General features: G+C 38.9%; 1 protein-coding gene across 4 annotated transcripts in view; it reads right to left on the bottom strand.

Moving 5' to 3' along the window:
- Positions 1 to 458: 458 nt before the first annotated feature.
- The window catches only part of Ice2 (interactor of little elongation complex ELL subunit 2), a 40,975-nt gene continuing 21,372 nt past the window's right edge, over positions 459 to 20,061 (bottom strand). Inside the window, exons 10-16 of one of the 4 annotated variants that reach the window (XM_032909697.1) lie at positions 17,183 to 18,227; positions 16,418 to 16,593; positions 11,963 to 12,092; positions 8,021 to 8,105; positions 6,863 to 6,913; positions 5,120 to 5,378; positions 459 to 1,521 (exon numbers count right to left, since the gene is read on the bottom strand). In XM_032909697.1, coding sequence (XP_032765588.1) covers positions 1,393 to 1,521; positions 5,120 to 5,378; positions 6,863 to 6,913; positions 8,021 to 8,105; positions 11,963 to 12,092; positions 16,418 to 16,593; positions 17,183 to 18,227 — 1,875 coding nt within the window. In that variant the 3' untranslated portion in view covers positions 459 to 1,392. Of the gene's footprint in view, positions 1,522 to 1,974; positions 2,323 to 5,119; positions 5,379 to 5,404; positions 5,462 to 6,862; positions 6,914 to 8,020; positions 8,106 to 11,962; positions 12,093 to 16,417; positions 16,594 to 17,182; positions 18,228 to 20,061 lie in introns of those variants that run through there. The other 3 variants (XM_032909695.1, XM_032909696.1, XR_004388771.1) reach the window with 3 other exon arrangements.

Genomic DNA, 20,061 nt, shown 5'->3' with positions numbered 1-20,061 from the left:
AAGGAGAGAGAGGAGAGAAGCCATGGCAGGTTATATTAAGATTCTGCTCTGTGTATTTGCAGGTTGTTATCAATGTTCCTAAGGGATGGATGGTACTGGGCTTTGTATGTTTAAGTGGGCAATTATATCTTACCAATTGGGTCAAAGATTATTGTGTTGTGTGTTCTTTTATGTGAGGGTTTGAGTGTAGGAAAGTGTGCGGCTGGGCTGTGTTTCGGCCAAGACATCTAGCAGATATCTTGGGGTACCAAGGAGTAGACCCAGCGGGTAAAAGACCAACATTTACTTTTTATTTTTATATTTTTACAACAACAATCAGACTTGGAACCTCTACAATAAGTCACTTCTCTAGACTCCAATTTTTGGGTATAACCTTTTATATTAACATGGAAAACACTCTCTCTCTCTCCCTCTCTCTCTCTCTCTCTCTCTCTCTCTAAAAAACCATGAAAACTGCATATGAAGAATGAAGACAAAGCTTGTATTTCTGAGATGACAAATACATTTCTGATGCTTTTAGTGTTTATTACAAAACAGGTAACAAATAGTAAGTATATCTGTCCCCTCAAATCCAAACTGGTCACACCTCACTGCTGATGCTGCTTTCTGAATTAACATGAAAAAAAAAAATAAAATCCTAGGCTTAATGGCACCTTCAGCATGTCTGATAGAATGATTGAGTGTTTTCCCTGGAATGCCTGCATCCTCATGCTGTCTCTGCTTTTGAAGTGTTTCACCACATTTACATGGGATTTGTACAAAGCAGTAGAGATACTGTCACCAAAGCTGTCACACCACAGAATGCTTTATGTTTGTATAAAACACAAGGATGGTTGCCTAGCAGGAAAATATTAATTTGCCACTTTTCAGAGATGAGAATTTTTCTTGTTTTCATTTCTGGTGTACACAAAGGAATTTCAACAGGTTTTCAAACACATCAACAGCAGTTTTACTACTGACAAAAATGGGTCATAAGCAATGCACGCAGCTGTCTCTAACATTGGCGATATTTAACTGTTTGGGCCAGTCTCATTTGAGTAGCAATATAATCAAATTGATAATATAATATATGACTGTTTCTAAAATAGCAAGTGATTTTCCTACCTATGATTTTAGAAAAGAATGCTATAAAAATATTTTTCTTATTCAGTTTGCTACCGTGCCAATGGAGCATTCTAGATTCTCCAAGCACCAGAGCTGAGGAGTGACTAACTTCTGCTGTCACTGCTCTTCCCGCAGTCAGTAGGTTTCCAAGGCACTTTGTAAGAACTCCAGGATAGCGAGGAGAAACATTCTTGCTAGCCGGTCTTTTGGGCATGTTTCCCTTAAAGTTCAACATTCAACACTGTTATAACTGAGTTTTCTGAAACTTCACTTTCTATGGTCCAGCCCTTACATTATTTTCCTTTTATTCCGAGCCACTCCTTCATTTTCAACTTGCTGAACAGGCAGGCAACTGCTTTTGGTTTCCATGGAAACTGGATTCCTGTGGTTCCGGGTAGGAATTCTTGTCCCACCAACCTAAGGGATGAAGCAAGAGCAGAATAACTTAATACATTCACAACTTGCCTGCACACAACCCACTCTGCATCATTTACACAGAGACTCTCAACTTGGGAATGATCTTTTGTAAATTTTTAAGTCCCAGCCACATGGTTAACTTAAGAAGTTTTAATCTGACCCAGTTTTTAAAACGTTAAACTTCTAGTAACAATGAGAAAAAAAGCTCAGCTATAAACTGCTGTTACGTTTGCAAGATGCTGAGATGTGAAATTAGAAAGTGAGAAAAGGTTAGGCCTTTTGAAAAAGTGCAATTCTGTAGAAGGGCAAGGGAGGAAGGAGAAAGTGAGGACAGGAAAAGGAAATACAAAGGGATGGAAAGAAAAGTGAGAGGACAGGGAGTAAGACGGAGCAAGGCAAGGAGATAAGGAAAGACAGAAGAAGAGACAGAGTCTAAAGAAGGAATAAAAATATGAAAGGAAAGAAGGGGAGAAACTGGAGAAGGAGAAAACGAGGTGGAAGGAGAAGAGGACGCCAACAGAACGGGGAGGAAAAGGCCTGGAAGGGAAGTGGGGATGGCAGAGGTGAGAGGACCCTAGCTCCTCTTCATGCCTGCTCCAACTTGCACCCATCTCAGGACCAGAGTCCTGCCTAAAGAGAAGACTTGGAAATACTATTACCTTCCTGATCAATTAGAGGCCTCACACAGGACCAAAGTTGTATATAGGCTGCAACCATTTCCACAAAGCTGCCTGTATCTGCCTCAGATTCCCCTTGCCACCTTGCACCAGCAGTGTTTCTGTACATCCCATGCAGTCAATCCTACAGATGGGAGGGAGAGTATGATACACACATTCAAATCCACTCCTCACAGTCTAGCCTAATGAACATAACGCCAGCACTGAGGTTCACTAAGAATGCACCAAAATCTACAGGGCTGGAGAGATGATGGCTCAGCAGTTAAGAGCACTGACTGCTTTTCCAGAGGTCCTGAGTTCAAATCCCAGCAACCACATGGTGGCTCACAACCATCTGCAATGGGGATCTGATGCCCTCTTCTGGTGTGTATGAAGACAGCTACAGTGTACTCATACATGAAATAAATAAACCTTAAAAAAAATGTACTAAAATCTAGTGTCTCTACTTTTTCTTTCCCAAGCTTTTTTGGTTTCTTTTTAAATTATATGACTAGAAATGGGGCAGACTTGAGCGCTTTAGTCAGCCAGTGTGTCTGTTGGTCTCTGACGTTCATGTCTAGCAATACGATCGACTGGTAAGTGCTGATTCTCAAGATGCCTGTCATTTGTCCACTCAGCAGGCACTTTTTCCTGAAGGTACTCACTAATTGGGTTTTTGAGGAAGGTAAACATTCTGAAAACTGTGTGTGTTCAGTAAATGTCGGTTACAGAACCTATAGTGGTGAAAGGGGAGCAGATGGGACTCTGCAGTCCAACTCTTGCCTGGTGTAGATGGCAGATGCAGGTCTACTGGAATATGCCTCACAGTAGTTCAGGGCTGCAAACCCTGTCCAAGGATAAACACCTGATTCGAGAGCAGTAGGGATGGACAATCAGACTAAGGCAAGGCTACACCAGAAGGGGATGCAGACCAGTGTTTCACACAGGTTCTGACTTTCCAGTTTTCAGAAAGCTCAGATCTTTCTATGTATATGCTAAAACTAGAAGCCTACAGGTGCTTAGCTTGGTTGAAATTATTAAAGTCCCATTTCTATGGCCTGGCTAGGAAGGCGGAGAGGTGAAATCAGGGTGGAGAACTGCACAGTATACACAATCCTATGCAATGTGAACATCAAAACCCAACAATGGTAAAATAAACAACTAAAAAGTCCTCAGTATTTGTAGGAAAAGCTGTTTCTTAAAAGGGCTTCAGGACACTTACTGACTGCATAACAGAGAAAGAAAAGAACAGGATGTCCAGGGGATACACACATGCATTTACTATAGACTAGTTGTGATGGGAGGGGTTCTGTTGACTTTCAAAACACAACGATGGAACATTAGCTATCTAACTGTCGACATCCCCAGTGCTGGGCTACACAACAGTCTGGTCCCAGAAAATCTCAAGAGCATCTGTTCCTGTACAGGACACTGCCCAGTAGCACACATGGCTGAATAGTTAGAATGTAGTTAGAATGGTTGGTTCAATAGTTATTGTTAGTCTGTACACTCACTTCTTTTAAAAACCACCTTGTATAAAAATATTTTCTTCATTCAGGAGGCAGAGGCAGGCAGATCTCTTTGAGTTTGAGGCAGCCTGGTCTAAAGGGTGAGTTCCAGCTACATAGAGAAACCCTGTCTTAAAAACAAAGAAAAAAAAGTTTTCTTCAACTTAAAGTTGCTCAGTTCTAAGATATTACATTGCTCATTTTCACCAAAAAGGAATCAAACACCCCCATACAGAATTATATGTTATAGTTGGCAGACTATAATTAGTGTTTCTAAATTAAAAGAAAATTGTCTTTTTAGAATATAGGTTTTCAAAAACATTTTTCCAATTATTATTTTTAAGTACTTAAGAAATTTCCTTAGATTATAAAAATCACTACTTAGAGTATTTATAAGTGAAAACAGTCACAAAACCAAAGAAAAATACAGTGATAACTAACTTTCTCCATGCTCTCATTTTCTCACCCAGTTTGGCACATTCTACTTTCTCGTGAAAGCTCACTAGGAATGAGGTGGAATGGCTGCTTGGCATGCTCCAAAATACTGACAAGTAAACAGGACGATCTTCTCAAATGGTGACTTCGGGTGGAGAACTGAGGAGCATACACAACCCCATCCAATGTGAACAATACAAACAACATTAACAATTAAAAAGCTCTTGGCAATTGTAGCAAAGCTATTTTCTCAAAAGTAGTTGGGGACTTTCACAGACTAACTGGGCATAACAGAAAAAGGGAAAAAGAAGACTGTTCACAAGACACACACGTGAGCTCCCAGGGAACCAGAAGAGGTGAAAGAACTCAGTAATCTGACTAGAAGGGATTTAACATCGGATGGGGAAACGCACTGGATTTGTGCTTACTGGACACTGGGATTCATTTGCAGACAGCAGTGTCCTTCCTGTGACTAAGCTTAAAACTGAACTGGTGACAGGACAAGGAATGGGTGGCATGGTAGGGACAGTGTAGAGAGCGACTGCAGCTGCATCTTCAAACTCTAGGTTAAAAAGGCTACTCAACTGATATTTCTAGAAGGGTTTTATAATGAGTATAACATTAATAATAATTCAACAAGCCCTAAGAAATATTAATTCATAAAATACTTAGCATAATATAACTTAGCTCTTAATATTTTACTGTATTTTTAATAAGCCACTTTGCTCACTAATTACTAATACTTGCTTTTAAGTATTTCTTTATCTTACTAATTAATTTTTTATTATATAATAATTTTATTATATGGACTCTTGCAAATTGTCTCAGTTGTTGAATGGAAGAGGATATATATAGATATAGATATAGATATATAGAGAGAGTAACTAAGAAAATACAAGTTTGCTTTGGGCAGACTCAGGCACTGAACTTCTGGACGCCTCATGCATGCACACATATAGCAAGAGAGAATAGAATATGCAATTATAAAACAAATCTTACCTTTGGTTGTGCTGCAGGGCGCAGTGATTTAGGTGGAAAAGTACAAGGTATTCGTCCATGATGGATGTGATATGGTAACAGATAACTGGGATCTAATGGGACCCAAGGAACCGAGAGACTGGAGGGTACACCAGGAAGATCACAATGTGCCTTATGCAAATTATATGCTGTTCTAGTAACTTTTCCATCTGAGGTCTTGTAGATCAGGAGTGAAGAATCTTCTGCTGCGTGAGACAGCAAGTAGGACCCTTCCTGCAAGCTGCATCCAACACTGAGATTCAACTTACAGGCTTATGGTGTCAATCTCATCATGTTCTCCTAACCCCACAGAGCAAAACTGAGCTGCCACAGGAAGAGAACGCCATTTTGGAAAGTATTTCAGGACTAGCGAAAAGTAAAGGTTTCAAGAAGCCTTTAAAATTGCTTTATACACTTCAGGCAACTAATCAAAGTTTTTATTCTGAAATTCAAAATATCTGGCAATTTCCTTTTTACCATTTCAGCAATCTGTAAATGTCAGTCATTTAATGGATAAACAATCTATCTACCTCTCTAATCCATGATATACTCCAACCATATTTTCATTCATTAACACTATTACTCACATTGTTTCTAATAGCAAAGACACAAAAGTGAATGTGACATGTCCAGGATTCAAAGGTGTCAGAACAGGCAAGGGAACATGCAGGGAGGATGTAGGACCACGGCAGGCTTATGTGTTAATGAGCTACCTGCTATACTACCCCACCCACCTCCATATTAACTCCTCCACATAAACTTCTGAGATTAACTCCAATTGGGCATAAACTAATATGAGAGATGCTAAGCAATTTGTCCACAGTTCTGCACAGAGTAGGGTTCAATACAGATCTGGCTTTTAGATCTGCACACAAGTCAGAACCTCAATCACAACCCTATATTAACACAAAGATTGATGATGGCCAATCTACTACATTTTCGTTGCTTTTTGGAAGGCTTCAAGGGATTCAATGTATCACCAAAAAGAGCAAAAGGCACATGGGTAGTGGGCTATGTTTTTTTGAGAACACACGGCTTGTAGGTGAAAGAGCCGAAGAGAACAGTTCCCCCGCAGTATTAAATGAAGATGAGCAGCTTTAGTTACACAGAGATGATGCCCACAGACACAATGAGCTGCATTCTCACCAACTCTTAAAACTCAAAGTAACTAGTGCTGACAAAGGAGGTCAGAGAATTATCTTAGCTTCTAGGGAGGCTTTTCCCTCTCTCATCACTTTCGTATGAGGAAGCAAATGACTATTTGGTAGAAAGAATAAATAACATTTCAAATATTGAGATTTCTAATCAATGAAAATCATGTATCTTAGAAGATTGACAGTTTGAGGTCAAACTGGGCTATACAGCAAGATAATCTGTGTGTGTGTGTGTGTGTGTGTGTGTGTGCGCGCGCGCGCACGCGCACATGTGGATGGTGTGTATAAGAAAGAGATAAGAGGGAGGGGAGGGGAGGAGAGAGAGAGAGAGAGAGAGAGAGAGAGAGAGAGAGAGAGAAAGAGAGAGATATAAACAAAACACACTTGCAATTTCATTACAGCCAGACACTATCATGTTATCTTTCACTACTATTTTTAATTTTCAACTCTGATAAAATACTTTTTACACTTCTAGTTTTTTCATCTATTCCTAACAGCACAGTATCAAAGCTTCTAATAACTTCCAGCAAAGAAAATCAAAATATCTATGCAAATACCCCAAAGTACTTACCTACATAATTTCTTTAAAATGTGCTGGAGAATGTTAAATAAACTTGAAATCCTATTAAATGGAAGAGAAATTGATGTGAAATTAAACTGAAACAAATAAACCTAGTAAATATAACCTCACTAACAACACATGTGGCCTATTGCTCACAGCCAAAGGCAGCAGCAGGCTACTAATGCCAAACAAGGACCAGCAAGTAGATAATGTCGGGGTGAGACACATACATTCCTTAATTTCCTTTCATGTTCATGAAGTATTTTGTGTTAGAGCAGTTATAATCATATAATTTAAAAATATCCAAATAAAATAAAAATATAGAGTCAGTTGCCAAGAAAACTGACTATTGATGTGTGATGACGGAGTGGGGTCAGACCAGCCAAAGAAAAGCAAACATAACATTTTAACTATTTGGTGCCTCATCTACATACAATAGTATTTCCACTATTATTTCTCTTTAAAAATTTTTTTCACTGAGAGAAGTGAGGCAAAGGGTTAGTTATATACTGAAAGACTTTTGTGTGCACAATTCTTAGAGAGTGGACTTTTGTGTAAGCAGGGTTCAAGTGTGACTGTTCCTTCACAAATCTGTTTCAAGTCAAGTGGAGCTTGGCAGTTAACAGTGGTGACTGTATCACTGATGGAATGAACCACTCTCAGTCCCAACTTCTCTGTATATGAAATGGCCACGATGTTACCACAGCCTTTCCTGCCAACTTGTGTGATAAAATGAGATCATCTGCACAAGCTTTTCCCTCACAGTGAGGCACTCCGGGTTCTGAGGACCACTAACTTACTTCTAATGTCTAACATTTAGTATGATGGAGAAATTTCAGAAGTCAGACTGTCCAACCAGTCACATAATTCTGAGGGCTGAAAGTCTTTGGCTGTCTCATCCTCCCCTTCTCCACACAGGGCTAAAATGTGTGTTTTCCCCACACTTTACAGAACACTCTGGGGCTCTAGCTTCCTTTGCATAAAGTAGAAAGACTGGTGTTGTTAGCAGTGTGTTTCTCTGCAGATGGAAACAAAGTATACTGGGTTAGGGGACTTCAAGGTCTAGAGAGTAATCAAACACCATCACTATTTAGAGGTAAAGGAAAGGCCACAATCACATTGCATGAGTTTAGTTTTTCCAATGCCCACCACAAAGCACTTCCTTACTTGAGTGCTGCAAGTTTTTCTTTTAATTCTTCTGAGGTGATTTCTTCTAGCATGAAAAGCTTTGAAGTAAATGCATCAATATGACCTAAAAGAAAATATAAGACTTAAAGAAACCCAAGTTGTTGTTGAGATATATATATATATATATATATGTATATATATATATATGTATGTATATATATAAAAAAGTTAAGGTTAACTAGGCTCTCTCTATATAAAGATGTTTAACTATAAAGGACTTTGTATTTAAAGGGAGAGAGAGATTTCACTGGGTATCAAGTAAACCTGAATTTAAAAAGATATACAGATTATGGAATGTTTCATGGTAAAATACCTGTTAAATATAAAAAAGTTGGCGCCTGACCATATACCCCAAAGAGAATTATTACCCAACACCTCTCAGAGGAAACTCTGCTCAGAACTGGTGCTCTGGCTCTCACTAAAGCTGCATCTTCATGAAGTTGTAAAGAGAAGCATGTGCTCACCGTGTAAACAAGCAATTAAAAATCAAAGCCATGGACTTGGTATGCTCCATAAGTATCGAAGACACACTATTATGAAACTTATTATAAAAATATAGCTTATTTTTATTAAAGCAATCATAAATGTTTCTGTGGGTAAAGCAGTCTATTCAAAGTCTTTTCTTACATGCCTGAAATAAATCTACAATTCACAAAATTCAAAACATTATATTCTTAAAATGATATTTCTGTTGTGGAAAGTAATATGCACATTTTAAAACAAAATAAGCAGAGGCACACACAGAGGTGCTGTGATGACAGAGGAGGTCCTGAGGCAAACGTAATACACATGGGTCAACAGGAAAGCCATTCTATTACTATTGTATGAAGGCTAAAAACATCACAGTATAAGAGTAATACCCAGGGGCTGGAGAGATGGCTCAGTGGTAAAAAAGCACTGGCTGCTCTTCCAGAGGTTCTGAGTTCAATTCCCAGCAAAAACATGGTGGCTCACAACTATCTTCATAAAGACAGTGTACTTGTATACATAAAATAAGTGAATAAATCTTAAAAAAAAAAAAAGAGTAACACTCACCAATGCGAGAAATAATGCTTTAGACTTATTTATATTTTTATGTTTTAGATTTTACTTATATTTTTAACTCCTAATATTTTATTGCCAAAGCAAATTACTTAGAAAGTAGGTATCAGTCATTAGGACTACAAAATTGCATATACTTTATTACCTCCTTTCCATATCTAGCCTACTTTAATCTCATTTGCTTTATGCTCAAAGAAGTTAATTAGAAACATTTTTACCAGATGTCTTCCCACCAAGACAACATATCCGTTCCCATAGCCATTTGTTATTTCTTTGCCAACTTAAGTTTCACCTCTCCATTTCTAATGCTCATTATATGTGACATTCCTAATAATAAAGACACATTTTAATGGTTTAACAGCTATAAAAAGAGGATATTAAGTGCAATAATGTATTTTTGGATGCTTAATAAATAAACCTGAGACTACTAATAGAACTTACCTTTAAAAAAATCAACAATAGAAGTATGTAGTAAAGAATCCAGCAAGCACAGTCTATCAAAGACCTAGACAGGCCATCGATCCTGTGCTGAGTGCCCGGAAGGCCCTACCTCCTCAAGGAAGCTACAGCTCTCAACAGTGGAGCCTTCCAGCCTGAGGGGTCACTTGAGTTCTATTAGAGCTTGAGATTCTTGCCTCCTCAGCCTTTGGGGTACTTGAACCAGATTTAAGAAGCTGAAAGCTTGGCCATTGTCCTTCAGTAACAACCAATCTCTTTTAGATCATACTTTGAGCTACACTTGGGGGGCATTGATTTAGATAGCAAAAATGAAGCCTCTATGTTTGTAAATCATTCACACAAAATGCACATAGGTATTTCTAGCTTTAAATGTAGTATAACTTTGTAAAAACAATCATACAAGTAGAAATCATGTATTTTGGTAATAAATGAGAAATTTTACAATTGTTTCACTATTTTTACATGTTTTACCAAAACAAATTCTCCATTGACTGTATTTAGTGGAATGAAATGTAAAAAAAAAAAATGTATTTAGTACACTGTAATTTAAAATGTCAAAAGCAGCATGATTCTACATTTTCAAAAGGTCTGACCAAGAGTACTGTGAACGGTGCTCACTGCCTTCTTAAGACAGCTCCTGAGAGAGGAGCATCTTTCACCAGCTGTCGTACTCTCATCTAGTTAGACTCCATCCATACTCTACCCAGGAGTCCCTTTAATTAAAGCCTGCACTGGTGCTCCCTCCCCCTTCACGTCACACACTGCTCCTGTACATCACGAGGGAGCTGGCCTTCCACCAAGTGTCTGTGCAGTGACTAAAGAGTCTGCGCAGTGGTAGTGTACCATTCCGAGTCAGCTGTGTTTTTCTACAGCTCCATGCAAGTTTGATTTCAATTTCACTTCTAGCACTACCACCTTTTGTGTTTCCCCCCTTAATCTTTGCTGCCAATTCCTTGTTTTCATTATCTATTTTCATAAAATTTCAAACAGTTGGTCACTGGCAAACAAGGAGGAGCCACACTGCACATTTGATTTCTGTACATGAACTGTGAAGAGGTACAAAGCAGCTTCTTTCAGACTGAAGGAAGGGACGTAAGTAGTCACTGACCACGTGTGTCTATAATCTACTTCATAATTAGTGGACCAAGGAGCTGGCAGTGAGGCTTATATGCAACTTCTACTCTTAATATACTGCCATAACCGAAGGTCATGCTTATAAGAACTGTGTAAAGTGAGGACTGACTGAATGCCACCTCCATAGATTTAATAAACATTGTAACACTGGACAACAGATAGAGAAGTTGTGATGAGACTACAGATTTTCTTAAAGGAGCAACTCAAGGTTTTTAAGGTGCAAGAGACACTGTAATCTAGAGAAGGAGTTGAGCATATTTATATAGAGCAAAGCAAGCAAGTAAACAAAAAAGCAAGTGTATTTAATATACCTGAAGACTGTAAGCTATGGTGATTCCCAGAGTGCCCTAGATTAGCAGCATTATTATCTACGATCAGGTTAGAAACATGAAGATCCAGATCCCATTTTGGACCACTCAGTCAGACACTCTAGGACCAGCGCTGAAACATTAGCCAGGTATGGCAACACGGGACTCATTGCAGCACTTGGGAGGCTAAGGCAGGATTGGGAATTTGAGGCCATCCAGATGCTATATAAAAAAAACCAGTAAGAACTCCCCCAAAATACTGATTACTCAGAATGAAAGCAAATTTTCAAATAATCACTTTATCTAGATCAGGCAAGAAAGACACATAGCACTCACTATATGCAGGGCATGCCTATACTCTGTCCTAGGATACAAAGCTCTACCAGGCTCCAACTTCAAGCTACTTTCTGTCTATAGGAAAAAGTGATAGCCTAAGAAAGAACAATGATGTGGGAAGTTAACAAAGGCAAGTGAAAGAACACATTTAGAGATCAAAAGAAGACTGGAGGAGGTGGGAGCTGGTAGGGCAGATGGATCAATCAATATCACCTTATACTGGTGCAGAGACCAGGACACAAGATGACAGAGACGTTCAGCATGTAACATTCCAATGTGAAGGAACAGAGTGAACGATGAGAGCAAGTAACTTGTCATGTGAAGCACATTAACTAAACAAGAACCCTGGCAACATCTTTCAAAGTCCTGCTTATTTCCTTCTGCTCAAAACTTCAAAACTAAAATAAAGTCAAATGCTGTTTCAAGATGAGATTTCTAAGGCAATGCCATTATAATTATAAGAAAATTACAAACTATGTATTAATCAATTTGCCAGCTTACCAATCCTCTGCCACCATTTAAGTACAGAGTCGGTTTAAGCAGAATGGAAAACAAGGAGTACAAAATGGAAGTGTGCACAGTGAATTTAAAGGTAAGTACTTAGAGGGAATTACAAAGGGGAGGAGGACTCCTATAGACTCACCAACATAAAACGAGCAGTTGGAATGCAATAAACTTTCAGTCCAGAAGCGACAGAGCTCGCTTTCAGTCAGAGCTTCAACTCCATAACAACCTTGATACTCTACTTTTGGTAGCACGTAAACTGGAAATTGCTGCAATGCAAAATTGCATTTTGTCAAAGCTCTAGATCTGATCTCCACACACATTCCATGGTACACAAGTGCCCATAAATCATACATATATACAATAAATCAAAACCCAAACAAAAACAAAATTTGCTTTCCAAAGAAAATACATTTGCCTATATAGCCAGAATAAACTTTTGAATGCTTGCAGAAAATTTAATTTTATTTTGCATAGTGTAGGATATGGGAAGGAAGATATGGATACATTTGCCTCTGAGGGGTAGATTCAAGATGCACAGTTAAGAAATAAGGGCTCACTCACCATCAGCGTCATCTCCAACATAAACAGGCATACTCCCTGCCAGGGAATGTGATTCACAGCAGATTCTTTGGGACAAAGCCTAGTTCATAGGTTCAAAGCTAAATGCTAGAAGGCAATAACTAACATATACTAATAATTCTCAAAAGAAAAGAGAAGGACCATCCCCTCTTTATAGACATCAGCTACGCAAATTCCCTGAGCAGTTGGTTTTCTAAGAATGAGCATTAACAACCTTTAAGAACAACTGTGGATGTTTACAACACAAAATGCTTTATTCCAAGCATGTGACAAATTACCCATTTAGAGCTTACTGGTTAGGATATCAAGCAGATGGAGCGAGATGACTATGCCTATTACTGGTCTAAGGGAAGATGTGCAGGCAAGTACCTTCTTGCAGAATACTGTAGCAGGTGTGTTTTCTGCCAATGAAAACTCAATTCTTTCTGACGGTGCTGGACATTAAACCCAAGGTCATGTGCATGCTATACAAGTGCTCTACTACTGAGCTATGATACATCCCCAGCCTGAAAATTCTACTTTCAACAGGATTCTCCAGTCCCTGCTACAAAAGAAACAAGATTTACAGTACCTCAAGTTAGCACTTTAAAATTAAAATAATTTTAATTATTTTGTCTTTCACAGATCTAAAAAACATCATTTAATCATTGTTTCTCAGTTTCTGGCTCTCCTAAGTTGGTTTAGTGTCTTTTGCACACCAGTGGTGCTAAGAAAAATCCAAACACAGCATTTCAGCCATCAGCACACAGAATGCTGTGGTTTTTGTGACTACTAATTTCTGAAAGATGTTGAAGTGTAACTCCTAAAGGTAATGCTGCCTATAATGTAATAACCTGGTGATCCTGCTAAAATGTAGACTTAGGTGGTGCCTAAGGTTTTGCATTTCTTAGAAGTTGCAGTTCTAAGGACCATAATTTGGACCCGCAGTAAGGAACACAAAGTGGCTTATAAATAAAAAAAAAAAATACTGTGACTGGATTAAAATCATTGTATTATATGATAATTCCTTAGCAAATGATAAATATGATTAGGCCTCCTAACTTTAAAGCAGATAGAAGCTGGAGATAAAATTTCCATTTTCTATTCCATCTCCAAAATGTTGAGAAATTGGGGCCACTGATAGGGCTCAGCAGATAAACCGTTTGCTGAAACCTAACAATCTGAATCCACACAAAATACAGAGGGAGAGAGCAGACTCTAGCAAGTCGTCCTCTGACCTCCATACATGTCCCATGGCACACGAGTGTCCATATGCCATTTACATACATACAATAAATCAAAGCCTAAACAAAGGGCTCAACCGTCATGTTAGAGAGCTAAGGAGTGTGTTCAGTGACATGGTTGGCTATGGTAGAAATGGAAAAGAACAGATGATGCAAAGCAAAGATGATCATCATTCTGGATAATAACGTTATTTACACAGGGAAAGTAATCTTTAAGATCTATCTATCTATCTTTCCGTAGAGAGTGTGTGTGTGTGTGTGTGTGTGTGTGTGTGTGTGTGTGTGTGTTTGAGGCAGTGTGCTTTTCTTTGATACACGACCAAATCTTAAATCTGACTTTATTTCTGTATGCATTCTACTGCCATCTCCAGGAAGTCAGGGGAAGGGCCTGAATGTTTTCTCTCTTCTTAGTATCTACAATTGAAGTGCAAATCACAATTTACATCAAGATTTGTGATGTAAAAGTTTCCCTTTTCCCCAGAAGGGCAGCAGCTGTAGTCTGTGCTGCCCAGGTGAAAGCTTTTCTTGCATCTGTTTGCCAGTTTTACATAGACCTCTTAAACCCTTACATCCATTCCTAAACTGACAGGTCAAGTCTTCTCAGTAACTGAGTAACTCCTATGCTTCCTAACATATTGCACCTTTAAGCAGTCTTTTTTTCCCTCAGGACCTAGGATGCCAACCTAAAATTTCAGTAACTGTATCTGAAATTGTTAACCATTTTAAAATGCAGCACCCAGGTTATATGGTTAACTGACAGTCAAGAGCTAGAAGCTACTTAGTGTTTAGGTGGCCTGGAATTCACAGTTCTACACAGAATGTGTAAGCTTCAGTTTTGCTTTGGTCCACATCAGCCTCTTCACTTCTGTTCCCTCAAACTGGCTGCTTTTACTAATGAGCACAGGTGTTGCTGGCTTTTTCCCCAGGTTTGCTTTTGTTGAGACAGGGACTTATTACTCTGTAGTCCAGGCTACAGGCTGGCCTGGGACTTACTATGTAGAGCAGCTGGCCTCAACTGCTGATAATCCTCCTGCTTCAGCCTCCCAAGTGCTGGGATTATTATTAATCAGAGTTTTGTTGAGGAAGATATCAACAACACAAAACTGCAGAGTTAAGGAAAAAACATTCAGAGATGATATTCTTGAACACCAGGAGTTAGACTTGCAAACTTGAAAACCTTGTCTAAACAAGCTGGTTCTCATGGAAGAAATATTGCAAAGATACATTCTTAAATGGCAGTATTTTAAAGTTTTTCAAACTAGTATGGATTCCTTACAAAGACTCCTAGACTCTAAATCCATCAAGTTTTCTCATCTCTTTACTGAGTTTCTGTGTTGTAACATTTCAGAAAAAGAAGAAAGTGGGGCATAAGTCCAAGGGGGATACATTACAGTACGGAAATTATATCATGTGTGCTGACCTATTGCACATAAAGAACAACATATACAAAAGGCACGCACTCCCAGGAAGCTTTCAAGTTTTACTTTGAGTTTGACAGTCAGAAATATGACTTCTACTTAGATATTCTTTGGGGTTCAATTGTTTTGACATCTTGATAAATAATTTTCTCCTAAATGGTTATAGCTCAGTATTTATAAATTTCACTTTTTGAGTGCATGACAATTATCCTTCCAAGTCATGTTGGTCAAGAATTAAATTGGTGTCCTAAATTTCCCTGTGCTATTTTTACTTAGAAAATATTGGCATCACCGGGTATTTTGAACATATAAATAAAAAGACAAAATGGTATGGATTCACAAGGTAGAATGTGAAATAAATGCAGTTGCCTACAAAAATTGAGAACACAAATAAGTATAGAAACAAAACTTACACACACCCACACCCACACCCACACCCCTGTAACTCTAGTTCTAAGGGATCCAACTCCCTTTTTTGGCATCTTCTTACAACACGGACACAGATGTGGTACACAGGGACATATAGGGGAAACACCAAAGCACATAAAAGAAAATAATAAAAAAGTTTTAAAAAAGAACACAATTTAAGAAGTTCTCTTGGCCTGGTGAAATGGCTCACTGGGTCAGTTGCTTCCCACCAAGCCTCCTGGCCAGAGCTCTATCCTAGAACCCATATGGCAGAAGAAGAGAACCAACTTCCAAAAGTTGTCTCTGACCTCCATACCTCCATACACATGTGGTACAAATACACACCCTCTCTTAATAAATGGAAATTTCAAAAAAGAATGCTTAAAGGAACAATAAAAGACACTTTAATACTTTTTAGTAGACACTTCAGTACCTCTTAGCAACTAATTAAAACATCCTTCTCTTTATTCACCAGACTCCAGAAACCACATGCAAAGTGTCAAGTGATCTAAGAGAAGCTCTGAGGAGACTTTTTATCACACTCCAAGAGGAGCCACAGAGGAAAGACAACAGAATCTGTCACCCCAGCAGCCCTAAGCTCCAAGACTCTTAAAGCTTCAGTTTCTAAAAGATGTTGAGAAGTGTCTCAGGGTAAAGAAAGGGGTTGTAGGTGACAAGGAAATGCAAAGTCTTACACAGATGGGAGTGCCAGTCTGGTCAAATCAATCTAAATGACATTTTCCCCTAGAGTTCACATGGACTAGTCAAGGTGATTACCAGCATTTATGATGATGATGATGTGTGTATCTCATTAAGACTGATTTCAACATCTTGCTAAAAGAAGGTTACACAGAAATATTATAGGAGCCATCAGTAATTTAAAATCAAATTTTGTTAGAACGCCATGTTCAGCATTTGGTATTATCACTCACGCTGCCACATCACAACTCTCAGATAACTTACTCTTCTGATCTTCTTCCGTTTTTTGGAGCGTGGTCTTGTCTCTACCCTCTGGACACTGCACCGCACAAGTAACAACAGGTCTTGTAGGCTGAACAACTTATAGACAAAGTTTCCTTCTTGAGGAGCTACATATTCTGATGTATCTTCCACATAGTCTTGAAGTTCATATGGCAATCCTTTAAAAACAGTCCTCATTACCATTTAAAGTATGCGACCCATTTATGCATTATAATCTGGGATATAGCAACTCAATCAACTCTTGTGACTGTCAATTCTCCACCTTGGGCCATATTTACTGACAGTGCATCGGAGAGCTGCCAACCAGAGCTTTAGTTTTCTGACTTTTCACAAATACCTCCATGAGCACTGGGTAAAACCTGCATCAGGGTGATAAGTATCAAGAAGGAAGAGCTTAAAGTGTCCTGCTATTCCCAAGCCAGGAGGACTGAGGAGCACTGTCACACTCACTGTGTAGTCCACTACAGACTTTACAGAATATATGGGTGGATCAATGATTGTGATCTTCTTAATTGTGATTTAAGCTTAGTAGCCTAGGTACATGCCAGCAAACAGGTTATAGCACACGAATAAATTGGATAGATATACAAAGAGGACACAGTAGAAGCTGAAATAGTGATCAATAGACTGAAGTAAAATATTAGTGACTAGGTAAAAATTACAAAATGGGTTATAATAGTAAGAAAGAAGGGAGAAAAGCTAAGGAAAAGGAATAGACAAACTGGCAAGTTCTTGATTTTCACTTACGTCCTTTAGGCTTCTGAAATGCAGAGGGCCAACTGGATTTTGGCCAGGTGGAGGCGTCCAAAGCAGCAGAGGGTTGCTCAGAAGCAGATGGCTGTTTAGATTCTTCTGAATTAGTCAAGGGCAACTCAGGTATTGTCCTGGAAACTGGTTTTAAAAGCTCATCCTGCATTTTTAGAATTTCTCCAACTGGATCAAATTTTTTATAGACTCTTTTGATAGGTTTCTTTAAAACACAAGATTCCTCAGAAACAGTAGTAGTGGTCTGGTTTTCCGCAGAAGTCTGTGCTGAAGAATTTGGACTAGAACCTAAACCAGCTGTCCTTCCATCACTATTACTTTTGCTCTCTGTATCAATGATTAAGCAGTCCTCATCTGTATCACTGCCACAAGGTATCCCTTTCTCAGTGTCAGCTGTTTCTGATGCAGTGGCTGTTTCGTTGGGATTGTCTGCGTTCCCCTGAACACTCTGTCTTTCATCACTGGTACACAGCACACCTACATCACTCTCATTAGAAATTTCCTCAGTTCTGTGGACTTCACTGTCTTGTGTTAAAGACTTTGCATTGGCACTGGGACCCTCTTCAGCACATGGTTCAAGCCCTTGATCATCTTTATTTTTGCATGCTTCAGGACCACTTTCCACACCAGAGAATAGCTGTTTCTCCTTCTGTAACTGTTTCATCAGAATCTGACATAAACTTCTAGAATCATCAGTAACGTTTGGTATAGCTGATGCCTCAGGTGTAACTGGTGTCACAGGAGCAGCTGGTGCCACAGGAGCAGCTGGTGCCACAGGAGCAGCTGGTGCCACAGGAGCAGCTGGTGTCACAGGAGCAGCTGGTGCCACAGGTATAGCTGTTACTTTGGGGGCTGTGTGGACATCTGTCATGATGGGTGCAGAGGAGTCACTTTCTGAACTTGGTGACCTGGATGGACTAGTAGTAGTTACTCCAAAGGTTTCAAGTTCTGTGACATCACCATCAAAGTCCAGATCCAAATTTTCCAGAGTCTCAATTTTTCGGCACTCACTAACTTCAGTGGATATCTTAGAAGAAAGTATATTGATAAATTATTAGGAAAAAGTCAGGTCATAGTTACTTAATGCTCTTATCCCTAACATCATAGTCCATGTTTTTAAAAGTAGAAAGATGTCTCAGTGAGTAAAAGGACTTCTATGCAAGCATAGGAACTGAGTTTAGATCTCAAGCAAATGCCAGACAAGGTGATGTGTGCCAGCAATCCCAGTGTTCTAGGAGAGGAGGGAGCACAGTGAAGGACGATCCCAGGACTTGCTAGCCAGTCAATTCAGCTGAAAAGGTTACCCTCATGGGTCAGTGAGAGACTGTATTTCAAAAACTAAGGTGGAGAGTAATAAAGACGCTCAATATTGACCTCAGGCTTCCACATGTACATACATATACTACATGTCCCTCCTACCTTCATATTCACACAACACAGCAGAAAGAAGTCTAATGGCTCCAAAATGTACACAACTTACATTCAAGTACTTAATTCTGTATTCTCCTTGAAAATGTTCACATAGAAAGTCAAGGTATAAAAGAACAGGAAAATGAGTTGTGAAATGCCAGATACGAAGAGGAATATTTACAAATGAGAAAGCAGACAAGACCATCAAGAAGACGCAACAAGAGACGCTCATGCTCACTTCATATACTCTGGGAGAGAACCTTGGACTTAGTTGACCAGGAGGACAGTTTCTTAATCGCTGTTAGGCAAGGATCTCTCTAATATCAATCAGTGAAATTCTTTATACATCCATTTAGAGTAAATTCTGACTAACATGCTATAAGGTAAAGATGGATAGGAAGTGGCTCTTGGTATTCTGGGACACAAAGTCATTGAAGTTGTAGTCTTTATATACTATTTTGGCGATAGCAAAACTACATACAAATAGCTTTAAACTATTCAAGAATAATCTACCCTCTAGTAAAATACTAAAGATCTCTCCTCAATCTGGAAGAGCCCTTCATTTTAAAAATTTATTAATTTTAGTTTTTTTTTTTCAAACAGGTTCACACACAGCATAAACCTTGATTTTCTTATGTAGCAGAAGCTGACCCTGAACATCCAAACGCTCCTGCCTCCACACACCAAAGTGCTAAGGTTATAGGGATGCTGTACTCTATCTAGCTATTTATCTTACCATTTGTAGCACTGAAGATTGAACCCAGGGACGCTTGCATAGTAGGCAAGTACCCTACTACTGAGCTTAATTTCCAGTCCTGGCAAAGTGAGTACTTTAATAAATGCCATGAAAATTTGACTATGAGCTAAATATGTACTAGACTTCTAGGATAGAGTTTGGGAGAGTATGTCTGACATTAACTAGGCAGCAAAATTGGTATATAGAAATTACCTAATCTCTCTGAACTTCAGATTCCATATTTCTAAGATGGGAAAAATAAGGTTACTTTTTCTATTTGTTCAAAAGATCAAATGAGAAGTTATATGCAAGTATTTTCTTGACATTGTGTCTGGCACATAGTAAGCAGCCTCTCAACCCTTGACAGCTCTAACTAAATGAACAAATTTAGCACAAAGGGAGACTGTATGCCATTAACAGGGGGATAATCTCACACAGTGAAGTTAAAACAGAACTGGACATAGCATGAAGAAATAAAGAGAAAATGAATAGAAGCAATGTTAGCAGAGTTCAGGGCAAGAGAAAAAGGAAGAAAAAATGCAAATATGACAGAAATGTCACCATGCCTGCTTGATGGTACTGTCTCTAGGTAAGCCTATGCAGATTCATAAAGTATAAATACTGATAGAAACAAAGACATATGAGGAGCTGAAATGTATAGTCTATACATTCTATGTATCCTCTTTTCCTCTGAGAACCCAAGGGCCTTTCTAAA

This window comes from Rattus rattus, chromosome 8 (genome assembly GCF_011064425.1).
Source record: "Rattus rattus isolate New Zealand chromosome 8, Rrattus_CSIRO_v1, whole genome shotgun sequence".
NCBI lineage: Eukaryota > Metazoa > Chordata > Mammalia > Rodentia > Muridae > Rattus > Rattus rattus.
The sequence above is the reverse complement of the archived record's forward strand: the minus strand, read 5'-3'. Positions and strand labels throughout refer to the sequence as shown.